The sequence below is a fragment of the Pithys albifrons genome, chromosome 6 (assembly GCF_047495875.1).
Source record: "Pithys albifrons albifrons isolate INPA30051 chromosome 6, PitAlb_v1, whole genome shotgun sequence".
NCBI lineage: Eukaryota > Metazoa > Chordata > Aves > Passeriformes > Thamnophilidae > Pithys > Pithys albifrons.
Window position 1 is genome coordinate 21,780,687 of NC_092463.1, and position 20,802 is coordinate 21,801,488.

A 20,802-nucleotide genomic window follows, 5' to 3' on the forward strand; every position below is an offset into this window, starting at 1 on the left:
TGTCACTACACAACCATCCCAGAACAACAAACTTGTCCTCTTCTTTCATTTGGCTTGGGATCAAAGGTATGGTCAACTTAGTTCCTGAGTACTGTATTAATCAGATTTAGAAAATAATCTTCCATGTGACTTTTAAGAATCCTTGTGGTCAGATCAAATGACATGTCTAAATGCACAGAGGGATACTGTGCTCAAAAAAAAGTATATACCGATATTACTAACATTGTTTTCTGAGAAATATATGGCTTTCCACCTGAAGAAAGCAGGTGTCAGTTTACTGCAGCTGTTATTACAGCTCCTTGTCCTTTTATTCATGAAAATGTGCCTTATAGTCACCCAAAAGCAAGTAAAAGTTTCAAAAAGTTCTTGATCAAGATAAAAAAATAATCAGAGAAAAAAATCTTCTGAAATTCTAGAAAAGTCACAGACCAGTCTCCTTCCCCACCTCCCCTCACTCTTAAGCTGGGCCAAATCTTCATTTCAAAAATTTGCAGTAGAGCAGAACTGTGTATGTATCAAAAACACCAGCTGAGATTTTCCCGCAAGACTCAAGTGATTGCTTAGATGTACAAGTTAAAGGCAATATAAACTTAACCCATGTATAAATGCATCAGGGAACTCAGACCTCCTATTAGACTGAAGAAATAAAAAGACAATGTGGATCACAGCAGAATACACAGATGAGTGGCTGAAATGACTGCTTACCAATGCTACTATATAAAAACAGGTTATCCAAAGAATGAGTATAAGCTCTATTTTGAGAAATCATACTATATGCCGACTTGTGGCTCTCAAGTTTGCCACACACATTCAATCAAATTCCTCCCTTGGAGTCATGAGAGAGATGTCTTCTATTGGATCTGACAATGATTACTAAATTAAATTTCAAATACCATTGGTGATAACATCAACAAATGACAGCATACACCCAGTATATGCATGAGCTGTTTTACAAACACAATATTCACTATTACTGTAATTGTGCTTAGCAGAAATGCAAGGCTTAGTTTATTTTCATCATCTGTACTTGTCAGTACTTGGGAGTGTAGGCTGGTAAAACAATATTACAGTAAAATCCCATTCTCCTTTTGGGTGGGTACTGAATTTGTGGCTCACGATGGTGCTTCCAGAAAAGCGGTTCACTATGGCACTTTCAGAAGCGCAGCACAACTGTCTTATGCAGAAAGTGGATGAAATAATGAAAATATAGGGTTATAGTTTTAGATTATATGATATGAGCTTTATAGGTAATCTGAGTATCCTGAACACTACATCAATAAATGTAATTTAAACACACCACACCACTCACACATCTAACAATTGCTTGGAGAGTATTTTTGTCCCTTTCCCATACAGAAAATTACCATATCATATATGTATTTCTGGCTAGATATCTAGTACATTACACACCAAAGACTGTATTTCAGTGTGAGCTAAATCTATTTCTATACTACTTAGTTGTGAAGTAGTTAGAGGTCATTTGATATTATTGAATTAGTAACACTGTAACCTACATGAACAATAGTCTGCATGAAAATTTTCAATCCCACATTTGGATTCTTGCTTCCAAAATTTGCTTTCTTCTCTGCTCAAAGCGCATTACCATTTAATCATCACAGAAGAGATGTGACTGTGAATAAGTAAATGCCATTTTGTGACTGTCATTGCAGCACTGTGGGACTCTAGTACAGGAGAAAGGATTCCACTCTGAAGCATAGTAAAGTCTGGGGTTTTTGGTGTCTTTAAGAAAAAATAGTGGAGGAAGAAGCAGAAAAGGAGGAATGAGAGCCAGACTGCAATTCTCAGCTGTACCAATGGGCCAATGAAGTCAGTCTTTAAAGCAGAGACTCATCAAAAGCTCTTTTTTCATTAGAGCTTTGCAGTCTTGGGATGAAAATGTCACTAGTGACTTATAAGAAGCAAAAACCAAATTAAAGGCCAATTTCTTTCCCCACCAAATTATTATCTATGAGTGTAAAAGAAAGTACCTGGGTAAGACCAAAGTTGAGACAATTTTATTTGTCTTACTGACAATGAAAGTCTAATTAGACTGACAAATCATCTGTGCTATTTTCCTTTGTGATATACACTGTAAGGACAAATTTAGCCTGGAGCTGCATGTTATGGAAAGACATTAATCAAGATTATTGGACCCTCAATAGAAAACAGAGTTGGAAAGATGAAAAGCCCAATTTTCAAAAATAAAGGTTGAGAACCTTATTCTAAGCCATATCATTGGGCTAGACTCTCCCTAACCCTAACCCTAACCCTAACCCCTCTTCTATTGTCTACAGAGAACATTGTGCATATATCATACACTGTCATTATGTGACTGTAAGATCACAGCTGAAAACCTCCATGAGTAATTTATGCTCATCACCTCCAAGCTATAGTTTGAACAGTTTTGCAAGTGTCATTATCTTCATCTCAAGTGGCTGAGGCATGCTGTGGATATGTAACAGAGCACGCAGTTACTGATTCCTCATGGAGAGCATAACCAGAAGTTCCTCTGTCCTCACAGAAGGATTCTGATCTCTTTTTCACAGAAGAGTGTTTTGATCTTGGGTCCCCAGCCATCCATGCCACAGGCCAGACATATCAGGGGCCTGCTCTAGGTCAGTGGGCCCTAGAAGATTACCTGGAAGATTATCTGGAGTGGTTCTTCTCTTGCATTTGCTGAGCTGAAAGTTTTTTGAATGCAAGTGTATCATAATGCATGCCTTCTAGACTATACTTAGTAATTAACTTTAAAGGTATCTTTGCCCAAATTGTTTGAAAACTGAATCACCCATCTGTGAACCAGACAGAATGTGCCACATAAAAGCATATGGAGAGTCTCCTAAAAAGCTTTGAACAGCAACTCACAAGAAAGAATTCTGACCACATAAGCAACTGACATGGAAGCAGAAGCCAAGAGAGTGAGTGTCACTTTAACCTGTTCTCACAGAGGTGTCCCAAACAAAAAAATCCCTGTAGTACTTCACTAATAATTGAAGCTGTGCTCTAAATCAGGAAATAGGGACATGTAGGATTCCAGGACTAATGAATTAACCCTTTGAGAAGCATGACAGCCTTACAAGAATATGATGCGACTCATTACAGTGACTCTTATCTATTAGCAGCTTGCACGGCATGATACTGTACCACACACAAAAGCTAACAGCTTGTCTTTAAGGTCTTTGTGGGGTAATGTGGCAAAGCAGAAGTCCCAGAGAGGATATTATTATCATAGGAGAGTCTGGTGTGTCAGGGCCCTGAGACAGGCAGCAAGAATTTAGTACAACACATGTCACTTCTGAACAGACTGTACTTAAATCCAGAACAAAACCACGTGTGAGAAACTCAAATCAGGGCTTCTACTCAGGGACGGCAGAGTACGAGCACCACTTGCAACTCACTGAACAAACACAGATTGAAACACCTTTTTCTTCCTTATTTTCATTTAACAGAAAAAGGTCAGCTCTTGTTATTTTCCTTCCAGGCCTCTCTGAATCACAGAAATGTTCCCAGTGGTATAGTATACAGTCATACATCTCAACTGTCTCACTCAAACCTGTCTGTCCTCCACTAATCTGAGTTTCACTGCCTGGCAGAAATGCTAGTATAAATTTTAAAAAAAATTACATTACAGACATTTTAAATGCTGATTTCTTTGCCACTAAAGCACTTCTTTTTCCCAAAGAAGTCTAACTGTGCTCTTAAATACTTGTCAGTATTCAGACTTCCTAACTGCAGGAGGTATCTTAGTGTATGTTACAAACAGAAGGTATCTTTGCACTTACCATGCTCTTCTGTACTTCCTTAAAAAGTCATGTGTAAATTTAAGTCCTACTGAAATTCCCTTGAATTTTGTATCACTTTGAGATTACAGATTTGCTATTCTGCACAAGCTTTATATGCATTTCAAAAGGAGAAGTTTTAGTTACCTATATTTGAAAATGAGTAATACAAATAGCACAGATACTCCTAATAGACTAAGAATAATAATTCTTTATCCTGGTTCATGCTATTTTGCATTAGATGTTTTACTTTTACTTGTATCATGTTTGGTATTTCTACAATGGGACCCAACCATTCTGTGCCAAGCAACGTAGATATGGAGAATAAAAATCATATTGTGAATCCAAGGATTATGTAATCTTAGCAGGAAACAAGATATCACACATGGGTACAAAAAACATAGAAAACAAAACAGCAAAAGAAGTGACAATAGACTTAATAAACAGCTGCCTTAGACCATCATCAGCCTAACTTCTGACAACTTTTTGACATGCATCATGGTGACAGGAGAGTTCCATGGGATTGGAAAAATTATCAGCTGTTGCCTTGTGTGTAGTACCAGGAAGCAGAAAGGTTCTTATGATCAAATCTAAGAAGTGAGCAAAAAACTCTTGAATCATGCTGATTAGAATAAAGAGAAGAGGCTAAACTTTGAACAACCTTGAAAGCAAAGAAAAATTGTTTATTTCTGAGGAGAAAAGAGAAGAGAAAGCTGGAACAAGGTAATAACTAACTGTATTTGTACTACTCATAGCCTTAGGTAGCTATATTTTATGTTCCCCAAAGAACAAACTCGTTCTATTAGATTTTTCCACCACTTAGATCTAAAATTGTAAGCAGGCTTGATGATGGTGATGTCGAACACAAGCAAGATAAAATAACCATTACACACCTGAAAAAACAGGGTTGGAGATACCGCCCAAACAGAAAAAGACAATTTCTTCTCACTTTCACCACACAAATAACGCAACTTAAGCTGACAGAATCAAATTCCACCAAAAGTAAGGAAGAAAAGCAAGCCATCTGTGCTGTGACAGCAATAAAATGGCCTGATATTGAAATGCAGAAAGTTGTAATAGAGGTATATATTGACCTTTATTTTTCTTTCAGCGGATAGCATAAAGTGTCAAAGAGTTATTGCTTTAATATCAGCTGAGATGAGGCCATTTGTTGTGGTGCATGTGTGTCCAGGAAATCGCTGCTCTAACTATGTTTTAAGAAGCACTTTGACACTTTATTAAATCTTCTTGATGCTCTTTCAGCACACAGTGGTCTCTGTAGGCTGAGTGAGCTGCCACCTAGGTTAGGCAGGAAGCTTTCTGAGAGTTCCTCTTTAAGTAAGCCAGTGTCATTTCCAGCTTGACCGAGCCCATAAAGGACCAGTGTTACTCTCTCTTACACTGTTACAGCTAAACACAGTTCTGCTGCCTTTAAAAATTATAGAGGGAAGGATAAGAACTGCTGACTTTATACTTCTGGGGATGTAATGTACAAACATTTACTCTAAAATCAGAACTAACCACTGTGGAGAAGGAATTTAATTCTTTCAAAGTTTGTTACAACAGTGACTAAACCTGGAGCAATTTCCCCTCTTTTGGCTGTGTCTTTATCAATCACCTATTGGGTGTTTGAGGCTACTAACTCAACTCCAGTCCTGCTTCCATCTAGATTTAAAAAGTAAAAAGAGGGCACTGTTAAACATTTGTTTGGAATTAATTACTCTAATACTTGTAAATTCTACTGTAAATTCTAGGTGCAGTCAGAGGCACCTAACAGAATCACAGAATAGTTGTGGTTGGAAGGCACCTCTGGAGGTCATCTAGTCCAAATGCCCTGCTCACGTAGGGTCACCCAGAGCCAGTTGCCCAGGACCATGTGCATCTGCTTTTGAATATTTACCAGCATGAACACTCCACAACCTCTCTAGGCAACCTGTGCAATGCTCAGTCACCCTCACATTAAAAATGTTTCCTGTGGTTTAGCAGGACAGTCCTGTGCTTCAGTTTGTGCCCACTGCCTTTGATCCTGTCACTAGGCACCACTGTCATCTTTACACTCTTCTTCAGGTATTTCTACACACTGATAAGATTGCCCATGAGTCTTCTCTTTTCCAGGCTGAACAGTTTGGGCTCTCTTAGCCTTTTCTCATAGAAGAAATGCTCCAGTTCCTTAACCATTTTTGAGGCTCTTTGCTAGAGTCTCTCCAGTAGCTCCATCTCTTTAAGGATTTCAAACAAATGTCTCGTTCTAGTTGATAGTACATGATAGTACACCACTGAAAGAAATAATTTTTAGAATCTCATCCAAAGCGCAGATTAGTCGTTTACAGGATTCTTTTCTTTGAACAGACAAGGAGAGCCACTTGAAGGTGTTTATTTCTATTCAGAACCATATTCTGGCTGCCACAAAATTGGTTCCAAAATCACTGCATTTTTAGGGTTCAAATAACCACATTGACATAATTAAGTCAAAACCTCTGAAAACAACTTTTTTTTGTAGGAATGATTTTTGCCAAATAGATTGGAACCACTTTATGCTGGAACAACTACATTTTGCATGAAACTAATCTTGATAGCGTTCCTTCAAAATTCTCTATTGGAAGGCTATAAAAGGGAAATGAAAAATGACTCTAACTGAAAGTAATGCTCCATTGCTTTTCTCCTCATTATGAACTTAACTACTGCAGCAGTACATACTGCCATATTAATGAATACCCATACACCCACCCCCACTAAGCTTTGTAACTCTCCTATGAATACATTTCCCCACATATGGAACTCTGGAAACATAGTGAAAACCATGTTCTTGTTCACGCTGGGGCAATCCTACTTACATAAATGAGGTTGCACTAGAACAAAAGCCAAATATACCCCTGTTACTTCATACACACCAAAGGAAATGCAGAAGTCTGACTGACTTACCTGGATGCTGGGCGGTGAACGATTTTTTCGGGTTGTAGTGGTCGCCATCGTAGTTGTGGTTTCCATGACTGTCGTAGACATTTCTGGTGGCACAGAGGTTGTGGGTGTCGTTCCCAAGATGGAAGGGACTTCCCCAACGAGTCGGACACTTCCATTAATTTTAATGTTAGGGTTGTTCTCCGCTGCCATGTTCAGCACTTTCAAGCCATTGTAATAGAGACCGGAGAGCTGGCCTTGGAAGAGACGCCCTCTGTCCTTCCCTCCTATGGCTATTTGCGCCTGGGTGTTGAAGATCGTTAACTGTCGTCCTAGTGAAGGGGGGTGAATAACATTATTGCCAGACATTTCCTTGACTTTGCATATTACATTGATCCCTCGCCAGAAATCACAGGCAAAAAAGAAGTAGATTCATTCTTGGTAGTGATTATGATGACTGTAGAGACATAGCATGGAAATGTACTGCCTAAAGGTCATTAATAAGGAAGATTAGCCTGAAAGGAAGAATACCTAAACCCGAAACTCATAATTCAACATCCATTCACTCATCAAAACTCCCGAGGAGCTTTGACTCAGTCAAAAATTTGAACCCACTCTTTTAGACTTGGATCCATTTTAAACTACACATAGGACTTCAGTCTGTGGCCATTTTTCTATTTCAGATTACAGTACTTGTCAAGTTTTAGCCTATAAAAAAACTTTCTATTTTGACTGGTTAAAGGTTAGGATTAACTCATAGAGCCACTTTTAATAATGCAACGGTTTTAAGAGGTGGCTTGAAGACAGTAAACATCAGAAAAAACTGATGGTGATACTAGGATTGAGTAGGAACCTCATGACAGGATCAGTCACAAATTTTCACCTGTAAACTTTGTGTTGTGAAGGCTCACAAATCTAAACTCAAGAAACAACAAATGCAAACATTTGTGATATCTCTGAAAAAGCAAAGTTTTTGAAATAGTCAGGATAAACAGTGCTTAAGACAGTTAAGCCCCAGAATGCATTACCTGTGACTCTCCTCTTACAGATGGAGAAATTCAAAACTAGGCAGGTTATGTGGTTTAGTCACGGTAACACCTTGAGTGTTAGAAGTAGTCTAATATCATATGTACTAAAAAATGTATTTATTAAAAATAATCCTAGTAAAAATTGCCAATTCACCTAGGTCTGCAAGACACTCACATCACATTCAGCCTGGACTGCTCTATAAATACTGTTTTATCCCAGCTGCACTAGTTGATCATATTGACCACTGCTTCATGAAGTGAAAAGTGCCTATAATTTCACTATTCCTCAGAAGATCAGGGGTATGACACCTGGAATCTGTTGAATGAGCAGACAGCCAGACTGGACAGAGCTCAGAAGAATTATCAATGCAGCATCAAGTCAATCATCATTCAAATACCTTACTGTGTTTTCCCATTTTTTCCCCATTTTCTCAAGTTTGAAGTAGGTGTTCCCATCCCATTCCCACTCCCCAGTTCTCACTCGCCATTTTCTCTGTCTAGTCCAACCTGATAAAAGGTGCAGAATGCCACCATGTAGCAAAACAAAGTCTGTAACCCACTGCTCATTCCTTCACAGCCAGTGGTTAGAGTAGATCAAAATACAAGGGGGAGCTCACCAATTTTGGTGGTCGTCGTGACGGGTCTTGAAGTCAAGTGGTGATGCGGTGTAGCATCATCTTATGGTGACAGGATGGACCATGGGGAAGAGAATGAGGACAAGAGAAGAAATGTATCTGAAAGTAGTTCCTGTCCCCAAAGAGGGCCCTAGCTAACTAAGCAAAAGTGGATGGAGAGGTGTAACATACAGACATGTGGAGGTGGGCCGCACATCCCTTGTGCTCCTCACCCACAGATTTGTAATGAAAAATTAGGACTTGATCAGGGTGGAGTAACTGCATTGATGAAGAAACGAGAAATAAAAATGGAGGGTATCCTTCTCCCAGAAAATGTCAAAACACCTGATGCGATATTTGCATCTCAGAAGGTTTTAAACTTGCCAGAGGCAACATACGTCTATTTAAACATGAACAAACATGCACTGAAGCCACACATCCCCTGAATGTAAACAAAGCCTTTACTCTTGTCTGTGAGGAATACAGAATCCAGTAACAGTATCTGTCAAGATACTCAGCCCTTTCAGCCCAGTTTCTGTCTGAGTTAGAGGAAATAGCACTGTACTCTGTAGAAGGCAAAACGCCTTTCCCATACCATGTTCTCAGACTTTGCTTTTTTCCTCTATACTGTTGTTTTAGATTTTTTAATTAAAATCATGTAAGATCTTTACTGCACCATTTTCCCTTCTCCTGATACATTCCCTTCCTCTATCAGTATATTTCTGTCTGTATTGTCTCTGCCCCTATGAATCGAGATGTGTCATTAGCCTCTGATCCCTCCTTCCCCCCTCACTCGTGATAAGAGTACCAAAAACTAGAGGTAAGATGAGTGAAGAACAGGGAGTTATTTCACTAAACTTGAAATGTTATATCTGAAAATTGATGGAAGGTACTGACAGTTCAAAGTTTTCTATTTCCATTTCCACTCCTTTCTTCCTTTCAATCAATACTGGATCTTTGTTCATCTTTTGCCAAAGGGAAGAAGGTGGAAGATGAGAAAGGAGAAATTTTTCTACTCTGGCTAGGAGAGCTCCCCAAACCAGGAGACAAAGAGGTCCTCTTGCTTTTAATGGAGGATTGCAACTCTCCTCAGGATATCATCTATTCTAACTCAAGCTCATAGCACAGCTTTAGACATGTCTGTCATATCTCCTGCTTTATTTTCAAGATGGAGGAGTTATTACATAAAGTCTGAAAAAAAGTGCCATGTTTCCAATTCTGGGCCTTCATCTGTGCCTTCTAATTTTGAAAGAAAGTGTACACCAAGGAGGTGACCCCATTCTAGTAAAAACGGAACCTTGATTGTGCGTGGGGTCTTCACTGTTTGTTCACTGATTTTCTAGACCAGTGCATTAACGCACTGCACCATATGGTCAATGTTGGAGTCTGAACTGCTATTAGAACTGTACTTGTTAGAAGCACAATTACTTGTTCCAGTCACCTACAACATGTAATTCCTCCTTTTTCACTCTAAGATGGTGTACACTCACATGAATACAGACAACAGGGAAATGTATATGGAATGAGAAAAAACTGTTGAGAGAACATATCCTTAATTCTGCCACCATATCTCTTCTAATAATTTTTTGATGATGCTGATTGGAAGCCCTTAGTTTCCATAAGTAAAATTTATTTGGCCACTGAATTTTATTGAGGAACTGTTTACATTACTAAATTCTACTAGGTGTGTAAGGACTGCAGAATTAGAGCCCTTTTTTCCACAGAGAACTCTTCTTACTACTGAAGGTAAATTATGAGCATATTTTAAGTTTCTGAAGGTTGTTTTAGATATTCTGAATAGCACAGGATCTTTCTCTTTGTTTGCTCTCTCATTAACTTCTTTATTTGGAAAACTGAATTCTAATTAAAAATATCACAGAGAAATCTTGGAGAATTTGAATTTCTCTGTAGTACTAGGAGAGATTTTGGGCCTGATCTTGCAAACCCTAATTCACACTAATAGTTCTCACTTCAAAACTACAGTTACTTACATCAAGGAGACTTTACAGGCAGGTAAGAGAGACTTTAATAATTAAGGACTTCTGGGATCAGTCCTTTTGATGAGATGCTTCTGGGTCTTTATTAGCTCATCCAGTTGCAGAACAGGTAACATCTGTGCCTCAGCAGACACCAGATATTCTGCCAAGGAAATCTGCTGGATTTATGACTACTCGAGTTGAACAAACTAAAACTAATACTTCTTTTTATATTCACATACATAATCTCAGTGAAGTTAAAAGCATTTGATATTTTGCTCATTACTTAAACAATTCAAGACTGTAAACCAGGGATCGTTAAAAAATATTTTAAACTAATTTATAAAATTTAAAAGCTCCCCCCAACCAGTAATGATGTCATTTCAGAAAGACTTTGTGTTATATTTGTTTTCCAAGAATGAACTATTTCATTATTATGAATAACATAGCAGTGGTACGAAAGGAAGACCAAATCTATTGCATTCAAACACATCAGTCAAAAAGTGTTTCATCTTACCTCACCCAAGCCAAGAACTCATATGGGCAATACAGCTATTCTATATGCTCTCTCTTTGAGGAATCTATTCCTCCATTCATCAGTCTGCTTTGCTCCATTTTGATAGCAAGCTACCCTTTCACTCATTATCTTTATAAAGTCTTCTGACAGAGGGTTTCCATGTTACCTTATTTCTTAGGTGGATGACCACAAGGATGAGCAGATTGATCAACAGCTACATAAATTACTCCTTCTTATAATTTTTTAATTTGAGTGGTATCTAAGTTGCCGAAAAGGTCTATGTACTTTGGAATGAAGGAACAAAGCTATATGGTCTCAGGTGTTACACAGCACAATATCATTCCCTCACACAAAGGGGGAAGACTGAATTTCCTTTCGCTTTAGTAAAAACATGGCTCTACTCTTCTAGCTGAACAGCATCCAGTGCTTTGAGAGTGTCTGAACAGTCAAATATTGTCTCTTTTAGACCCTGGTGCATGTGTGATTGTCTTTTGACAAAACATCAATATCCACAAAAGGTAGACTTCAGTTCAAAACTTCAGGATGGCTTACAAATGAAAGTGCCTTGGCATGCTTTCAAGCTCAAACTTGGAGAAGCAGTGAGATAAAATAAAACATTTAATGGAAAACCAAAAAAGGAAAAAAAATCAAAGCAAAAGCAAACCAAAAGGAAACAAAGGTGGGTATCTCAAGCACATGAATTGCATCAAGGAATTAGACATGCATCTGTTTTAACAAAATTATGTCAATCATTGTCTTTAGTGTTAAAGGGACTTTAGCAATTCAGACTTTACAAAATTATTCTCTTTTTATTGTTAAACTTTATTTATCTATTTTAGTTTGATCTTATAAATTAACAGGGCAACCCACTGAGACTCAATAAGCATTTTCTGTTTATTGTTATCTTAAAATTTATTTCAAATTTAGCTGAATTAACTGTTCATAAAAAACTGGTGGTAAAAAATATTTCTTTTGGTTACACAAATATTTGGCCTTTCAAAATACTTTAGCTTTAGTTATAAACATTACACCATTGTAGACCAAACCTGAAAAGTGAGCAACACTGCCAGCTTTCATTGAAGTCACCAGGGAATGAGTGTGCACAACGCTTTGCAGGATCAGGCCCTTCACGTAAAAATATTTTAAGTGTATTTAGCCGCATCCTCCCTGACCTTAAGTTAATCCATACTGGATAAACCAAATTGTTAATTCAGCTGAGGTTAGAAATTTGAAACAGAACTTAAATTATATTTTTCCAGTCCTACAAAAGATTGGTTTCCTTGGAAAATGTGTTAACAACCATAGTCTAAAACAGCACAGAAAATGCAAGATCTGAGTTCAAAGGTTCCCCCTTCTATCAGCATTATTTTCATAAAAGGAAACAAGAGAAGAAAGATTATGTTCTGTTTTTGCTAGACTTCAAGACAAGGAATTAGTTACAGTGTTTGGTTTGTTGTTTTTTTTTTTCAATAGCACATTTAGTATAGAGGGAGAAGATCTTCCTGACTTAAACTCCACTATATCACCAAAAGCCTAGCTCATACCATACTGAAATCAGTATGTGATCTTCAATGGCTTTGAAATGGGCTCTACATCCAAGATTATTTTCCCTTCCAAATTCCTGACAAAAAATTATTACTGTTCTGACAAAAGTTCCATTTCAACAGGTCATGGACTGTGTGCAGACCTTTCACTCAAGCCCATTGGACTTATTCATGTTAACAAGTCTTTTGCTGAACTGAGCCCAATTACTCGAGGCAAAACCACAAAATTAAGTAGCATTGCCTGAGAATATGTTAGGGAAAAATTTGACACATAACTTAGAAAAAAATGTATCATTTGAGTGTACAAACTGTACTCCAGACATACCATAAAAACAACAGAACAATATCTTTCTCTGTCTTCCTCAGTGTAATTTTAAAGAAAATGTTAAAAATGTTTTCTTTACAGCATTTTAAAAAATTGTTTAAATATCTTAATATAATTTAGAAATACATAGCCATAGTGGCTAATGAGACTCATGCGAAAAAAAAAGAAACTTAAAGGAAGTGGTTTAACAAGTAGGTTTGAAAATCTCTAATGTAGCTTAAAATCAAAACAAAGTAGGAAAATCATGCAGTGGTTAAATTGCCATAATACATGTTGTTGCTCTTCACTCTTCTTCATTTTTTTTTTAAGAAAACATCTCCTGAATTTTTGCTTGTTTGTTTGTCATTACTATTATAGCAGACTTAGAATTCCGTCCCTTTAACTGCATTTTAATAGCAATGTATTATAGCATGATTTATCAACATATGGCAGGTGGAAGCTGACACAAATTATAATGAAAATTAAAACAGTCATTTATGCAGCAGGCGATTATCATTTAGGAAACATTTATTTGCAGGCTTTAAAAATGAGAGTTTAGAATCAAATGGGTTTAAAATGAAAGTTTTAATGACTGTTACCTTTTTCCTGCAGCCACTCCTCTACAGGCCGGTTATATTTGAAGGGGATTTTCTGTTTTACCATTTGGAACCGTTCACTATCAGTGTTGCCTTTAAAGTTTAAAAAACAGCTTAAAAACAATCTGAAAAGTCAATGAAACAGTTAAAACATCCTAGATTTTTTTGGTTTTTTTATGACCTTATTTAGCTATAAATAAATAAGTGCACATGTGTGTACATATATTTGAAAAGAGAGAGATTTATCTTTAGTAAAGTGGAGAATAGTTATACATCCAAACGCCTGAGGTTCTGGAAGGTCGAAAAAATTAAATCCTATGAAAAAGATATTTCAGATTCTCCTCAGAGTATTTGTTTACCCGAATTGGTTAGACGGCATATGTAATTTGTTTGTGACATGAGACCTCGAGTGAACTCATTGCCATGAGTTAAAACATTTTGATCAGACTCTGGATCTGATTGCATAAGGACATGGCACAATATGTCACTCACATAAACACACAGCAGTAATTTGATAAACCTTCTTGCACTAGAAGAAGACACATGTTAGGACTAGAAACCCAGGAAACACAGAAAAGAAAGAAAGAAAATATAAGAAATTGATGCTGAAAGGACATAATAGAATTAGTTTAAAAAAAAAACCAACCTAAAAATTGGGAAGATGGATAGGAAAAAAGGGCAGTAAAATTTAAAAAAAGGAAAAGCTGTTAATTTAGGGATATGTGAAGACTTGTGTTCAGTTACCAAAGGCTTGGGCCTGTTGCCAGAATAAAGCAGAAGCTTATAAACTAATTTAAATAAAAGCAGAAATAATTAGCCAAGATGTAAATTCTGGCCAGTGCAGTTCCATTGTTCCATGTTGACAGATAATAGAATTATCCAATAAAGTATATTTTGGAGTAAAGCTCCTACCACTTGCACAGAGAGGATAAGGATTCACACAAAGCCTCTGTCCAAATTCCCTGGCTATTAGAAAATGGTACAGGTCAGATGGGTTGGGGCAACCTCTAGTAGAAAGGAGCAGCTCAGTTTGATGGTGTTAGGAGTGACAGAGAATAAGTGCCATCATTCTGCTTTTTCATTTTCTTCAGCTACAGTCCCTTTCTGACTCATTCTGGTTTTTGCTTCAAGGATTATTTTTACAAAAACCTTTTCAGTCAGATAGACACAAAAAGAGTGCATCTTTACAAGCATCATTATAATATCATAGTAAAAGGAGTAAGCCCCCAGCTTACTGAAGGAATGCTGCCATAAACAGAAGTTCAGTAGATCAGTTGTGCTCCAATATGTGTTTGGAATAAATGGCAGTCCGAGTCGGCAACTGCTCTGCACAATTTACAGTACTGCCTTTAAATTCCCACCTATAAATAACTTGACGTGGCTTCATATATGACTTTCTGAAACAGTTGCTGTAATCTTTTTTCAATGTAAAGACATACTAATGAAAAAAAAAAAAGAAGTTACTGAGTCATATAAGTCATGTAAGTCCAGCCAGTCAACAGCAAACACTTCCATTCTGCAAGGAATATGACTGGTAGATCTCGTGTGCCCAACAGTCCTTACTGCGTCACTGTTGCTCAGAAATTCTGCCAGTCTGTATGAGGTACCTGCTGACCACAGCTGTGCTGTCCAGCAGCATCTTGTTACTGCTTTCTAGTACAGGTGAGAGGCACTATAGCAACACACCAGCTATAAACCCAAAAGGATTCACATGAATCAACCTAAGTTTTAGGGGTGTTCATAAAACCCATCATCTATATCTCTGTAAGATCAGCTGTAAGGAAAACAGCAATTTGGATTTGGGTTAGTATCTCTTAACTATCAAGATGAACATTAGGAGCATTGCTACTTATTTGGGACAACAGGTATAACAAAGCAGAACCATTTAAGAACAGCTTTACTGGCCCAATTCCTTATTACTTTTTTGGAAATTCATCTACTTTTTAACTTCCTTGTAACAGATTAATTATGGGAAACTGCTGTTGCTTATCATAGAAATATCTAATTAAGTCCCAGCTGACACATATCAATGTTCCATTTCTCTCTTGCACCTCAGATACCTGCCATATACAATCAGCTACTTGGAAAAACTAGCAGGAAAAGATACAGTATTGAAGACACTCTCTGTCAGTAATTTATCAAATCATATTAAATAATGTACCATGGTGGCTTAGAGTCACTCACAGACATTAAGGTACCTGTAAGTACCTTCCCAGCTCTCATAATTCATATCAGCACCAATAAAAAGTCAGGTCTGTACTTCTATAAATACAGATTCCTAAACAGAAAATTTAAATCATGTTCAGTGCAGGGTCCAAGAAAAATATTGATAAAGAGCAGCTAAGGTAATATAAACAACAAAAACAAATGAAAAACCCTATCTAAAGAGATAGTAATATTAACAAAACAATGATATTTGATATGTTTATAATAAGCTGATGACTAATATAAGCTGAGGTCATGCAGATCAGTTGTTTTACCACTTTCTTAACCTAAAGGATAGCTTCCTTTCCTGAAAGTTCTCCCATTCATTAAAGCCTAGGGGAAGTTTACCCGCACAGGACAGGGAAGCAGACCCTCTGGTTTGGGAAGAACTGAAACAAAATTAAATCAAGCTCACTACATAAACAATTTCTTTTTTAAGACCACTTTCAAGGCATTCAGTTTATCCATTAGACCTTTTCTCAACATACTAATCCATGCTCACCTCGTAAACACAATCATAAACAATCTGCATGTTCTTTAGGATATTTTTGTTCTGTTGCAGTGTGCCTAATAAGAAGAGAGTACCAGGTCCTGAAAGATACTCAGGAGGCATTTCAATGGCACTTAAATACCTACATTTCTCTGCCAAACCACTCTTGAACACTTACAGAGAGGCTGCTACTACATCTATATTGCATGTAATAGAGAAAGGTAATTTCAGGAGATAGTTCCCCACTTTATAGAGTATATTCTGAGTAAGGACTACTGTTTAGCTAAACAAGTGCATTGATATCATAATATTGATGGGCAAACACATTTTCTAGAGTCCCAAAGAAATTATGTACCCCTATTTCCTAACAACAAAAAACTCCACTGGCTTAATTTGGTATGTACAAAAGTAACCTTTTACAGGACCTGAAGATCTTTTTCAGAAAGAACAAAGTTCAAAGGAATACCAGAGTCAGTCAGGGACTGGCATGGAGTGCCTCTTCCTCTGTGTGGAAGGCTGATTGTAGAAAGGAAAAAAAGTAGAAGACTGAAATTTCTCAGAAGTAAGGCATCTGACAAGAACAGACCAACAAGACTAAGGTAAAAAAAGAAATGGGACAATCAAAGAAGACATGACAAGAAAAATGGGTTTCTTATAATAAAATTGTAGACCTTCAAGAAAGTCAGATATGGCAACTATTCCCCACCAGATCTTTATAAACTGTTTGGTTGGGTTTTTTTTAAATTAGGTTTAATTTAATTTTATTATTATTATTATTATTATGCAGATATATTCAGCAAGATTAAAATACATATAAAATCATACCTTTAAAAGCTATGAAAAATTGAAGGGTGTTAGAAAATTCAAATAAGCTTAAATTGCAACATTAGTATCTGATCTATTTTGTTTTGTTTTTAAATTTTATTTCAGACATAAGTAAGAGTGATTTTTAAAACATGTGCATGAGAATGTCTTCACTCATATACCCAGTTAAAACAGTGAGTTAAAAACAAAGCTTTTCGTTGTTAAGTGCTCAGGATATTCATTCAACATAACCATTAAAACCATACAATTACTGAATTAATACTGATTTGGAATTGTGCTTTTAAAAAAACATATTTGATATGAGAGTTCAAAAAGGAAATATCACAGTTTGCAACAGAAAGTAACATAAGTAAGTATGAAGTGAGTCCATTGGACCTCTGACAGCCCAGCCATGATGTGTTTAAGTATCCATCTTCATATACAGAAATTTTCAATAACCCTTGTGTGACCTCAATGCAATTCCTTTCTAGATCTGAATGATACACATATTCAAACAACCCCTTCATGTAACTAATGTAGATCCTCTCTTTTTTCTCTTTGAGCCCAGCTCTGAATCAAGGCTGTACTTCAGAAAAGAATACATAAAATAGTAATTTGAATTTATCTTAGAAAATACTTCAGTCCCAAAATTCTTCTGCATTCAGAACCAGTCGGTCTCAAATGTCTGCAGGATATAATTTCTTATAGTAAAATTGTGTTGATTAGTTTTGCTACTTGTGATTTACTAAATATTTTTCCTCCCATAGGTTCTAGCTGCTTAAGTGATTCAAGTATCAATAGGAACTGTTCATTTAAAATATGTTTCCTCTTTTTTCCTTCATCTGCATACTAAATTCCTGCATGTCAATATGATTTAACATCTGCGCAACGACTGAGCTTCTTCTAAAGAGCCATAGCTATAAATGCATTCTTTCACCTATTTTTATTCCTTTTCCATGTAAAAATTCTAAAGCAAAGCCAAATGTGAGCACTAGGTTTGAAATAAGTATTTTGTCCCACTCGGGATTTACATTCAAAACTAATAGAAATTCTGCTGCATCTCCCAAGTTTTCCAGCCAACTAATAAGCAACTAGGTTTTTATGACGTCAAGGATTTTAATGGTAATTGTGAAATCTTCTGGATCCTTGAATCCTAGCTAACCTGAATATTCAAAACATTTCAAATACTACAGACATTCCTGAGGATTAAATACTTTGGGGAGAAATATGGCACAAGAGTTCTATTTTCTTTTTTTTTGGATGCTCCCTCTTTTCCCCAAGAAAACCTGACATCTCAATCATAAAAATCAGAGCCTACTGATTAAATTTGATCAGTTGGCAGTCTTTTGTCTTTTATTGAGGCCCTCTGTATCCCTGCTCCACAGACTAAACAGATAAATAAATTAGATTCACTTTGAACTTTAGCTTTTGATAATCTTCAACTTAGACCCAACTAAAATGGAAAAAAAAAAATCAAAATTATTTGCTTGTGCTAATGACTATTGGCAGTTCCCACAGGAAATAGTTTTGAGACAGTGCAACAGTCCAGGGGGAGACACTTTAAATTTGCTCATGGGCAAAAGAGAATTTTCTTCCAAAGCCCTTCTGTGATGGATGATAGTTTGTTTTTCTGCTCATGCTTCCTTTAAGAAAACAAATAGCCTTTATTGCATTAACATTATATCAAAAGCAAAATGGATTCTTAAGCTAAAGAAAGTACAAGAGGAATTGAAGCTCTGAAAAATGTTGTTTCTTGGACTAAATAGAAATCATGATGATTTACTTCCTCTTTGGTGCGAAAGAGAAAACCTGCAAGGTTCCAGCAAATTGCACCAGGCAGAAAGAAAGTACTCACTTTCAGGTGGAATATTATTCCAACCTAATGTGTTGTCAAGTCTGTGAAGATGCTAAAAAGAATACCATAAGAAAACACTCATCTGCCTTAAATTACTGTCAAATGCTGTTCTATGAAGAGACAATGTAGCAGCAACATTTCTTCATTGCTTCTAAGTCTCTAAAAAGGATGAGACATTTCATCTACTGAGCTGTTATTAAATGAAAGGTGCTACAGTGATACTAATGATTTTTAAAAAATCATCTTGATATCAGTGTTCAAGGTTTAAAATGAGTCTACCTTTCTTCCCTTATTGTAGGTGGAATTTCAGGAGGAAAAGGGCTTGTAAACGGCAGGTGTCTGATAGCTTAGTTCGTCCAGTGGCCTTTAAAGCAGCTCCCCTTGAATTTTTATTGATGTCCACAATCTCACTCAGATTGAGATACAATTAATTGACATCATGATAGGAGAGAGGCAGCCTGCTACAACATGCGAAGTTTATCTTTGAGTCTAAATTCTCTGCTAACATAAACTGACTTGGTTCAGTTCAGCCCCAAAACTCTCGTAGAGCTGATGCTGTGTGCCCCGGAAAAGGAGACTTGCATGCATCATGGAGAAGCTACCTTTTTCCCTTAAATTCAAATAAAGGGCACAAAAGTTTCTGAAGTGTGTTTGTGATTTGCACACAATGAACCTCTTTAACCAATTCTGTTTTCAGGCAGCTGCACTTAAAAACTTAGAGTGTACAGAATTGCCCCATTTTCACATTCCTTTAAATACATATTTTGTTTTAAATCTACAAAGTACAACCACCATTTGTTCATATTTCGTATTCAGCTAGAAAACCAAGATAAGTCTATTAATAAGAGACTAGAGTCTGTTAGTAGGACTAGAATCTTATTACATAAATCAGAAAGGAATAACAACAATACAACCAAGTTTTAGAATCAGGTCTTTTTATTTTGTTGTTTTACTGTAAGACCACATTGTGGTTTATCTTATGTAACACATGGAATGATTGCATTAAAATAAAAACACATGAAAAACCTCTACTTATAATGGCTTTTTGAAAACACGTGAAAGAAGTCCAAACCTGAATGTGGCTTATACAGAAATGAAACAGGATGGCCATGCAGCTAACCAAAATAATTACAACCCTGGTGATCAGGAATCTTTCTAACTACCACAAACTATCCCTCTACAAATTCTTGTAAAACTTCGGTTTTGCCTTGTCTAATGAGGGATGCTACAGATTAATTCAAATTTGGAACTTTATTTCATTTAATGGGATTAAAGAATAGACATTGTTCAGCTTTGCTTCAGCTCTTGTATATTATATTTTTCCTCTGCCTTCACTGTTCAATAAAGTGGCATCTTCTGCTATTGAATTCTCAATTTATTTATTGTCCTCATTTTCCCCTTAGTCCTGGATGCCCTTGACTTTATCTTCAATTCCCTCTCATCACATTGTTTGCTGGAAGCAACACCTTTCCTTCCGTTCATCTCACTGTGGACTGGAGTTAAAAGCTGACCTTCACACTGCAACTCTCCTCAGCTCACTGCCCTCATGACAAGACACAACAAAGTCTTGGTAATGTAAATACTGAAGAGACAGAATTAGCAAGCAAGGCTACAACAGCAAAAGCTACTCAGGCAACTGAAGTTCTTTCCAAGATTCTAGTGCCTCAACCAAAAGCTTTATTCTGCTGCCACTTTCTATTTTATCTGATCTTTTTTAGCCTAAAAAACTTGGGGTCCCAATTCAAAGCAAAGCACCATTCAGTCCAAATCATTGGGCAATTCATAGGCAAACTAGGAGATAAGAATTTAAATATTTGTCCAGAAGGTACAGGTAACATGGGCCATCATGACATTAGTGAGACTAAAGAAGACTTGGAAAAGTCATCTAATTCACTGCTCTACCCCAGGACAAGATCAGTAACATCTCAACCTCCCTTAAGTTAGTCTTTCAATCCTGTTTTGGATGACAAGAAAACAAGTGCCTTACCCTCAAAAATCTAACACAGAAGCACTATAGGAGGATAAAAACCCAAACCTCAGACTAGAAAAGGTGGAAGGTTAATCAAACTTTTTCAAGTGTGTAGAAAGTAAAAAAGTATTGTGAAAAATGTGACTCAAGTCTTATTTTATATGCATAGATTATACTGAATCATTTCAGCCCTATAGAAGCTGAGGTCATGGGCATGAAATAA

The 20,802-nt window shown here is 36.7% G+C and overlaps 1 protein-coding gene across 3 annotated transcripts in view; it reads right to left on the minus strand.

Annotated features, from left to right (window-relative positions):
- NRXN3 (neurexin 3) overlaps positions 1–20,802 on the minus strand; it is a 1,004,771-nt gene that overhangs the window by 100,109 nt on the left and 883,860 nt on the right. For 2 of the 3 annotated variants that reach the window (XM_071557743.1, XM_071557741.1), the window contains exons 4-5: positions 13,260–13,349; positions 6,702–7,009 (exon numbers count right to left, since the gene is read on the minus strand). In XM_071557743.1, coding sequence (XP_071413844.1) covers positions 6,702–7,009; positions 13,260–13,349 — 398 coding nt within the window. Of the gene's footprint in view, positions 1–6,701; positions 7,010–8,322; positions 8,383–13,259; positions 13,350–20,802 lie in introns of all 3 variants that reach the window. The other variant, XM_071557744.1, reaches the window with a different exon arrangement.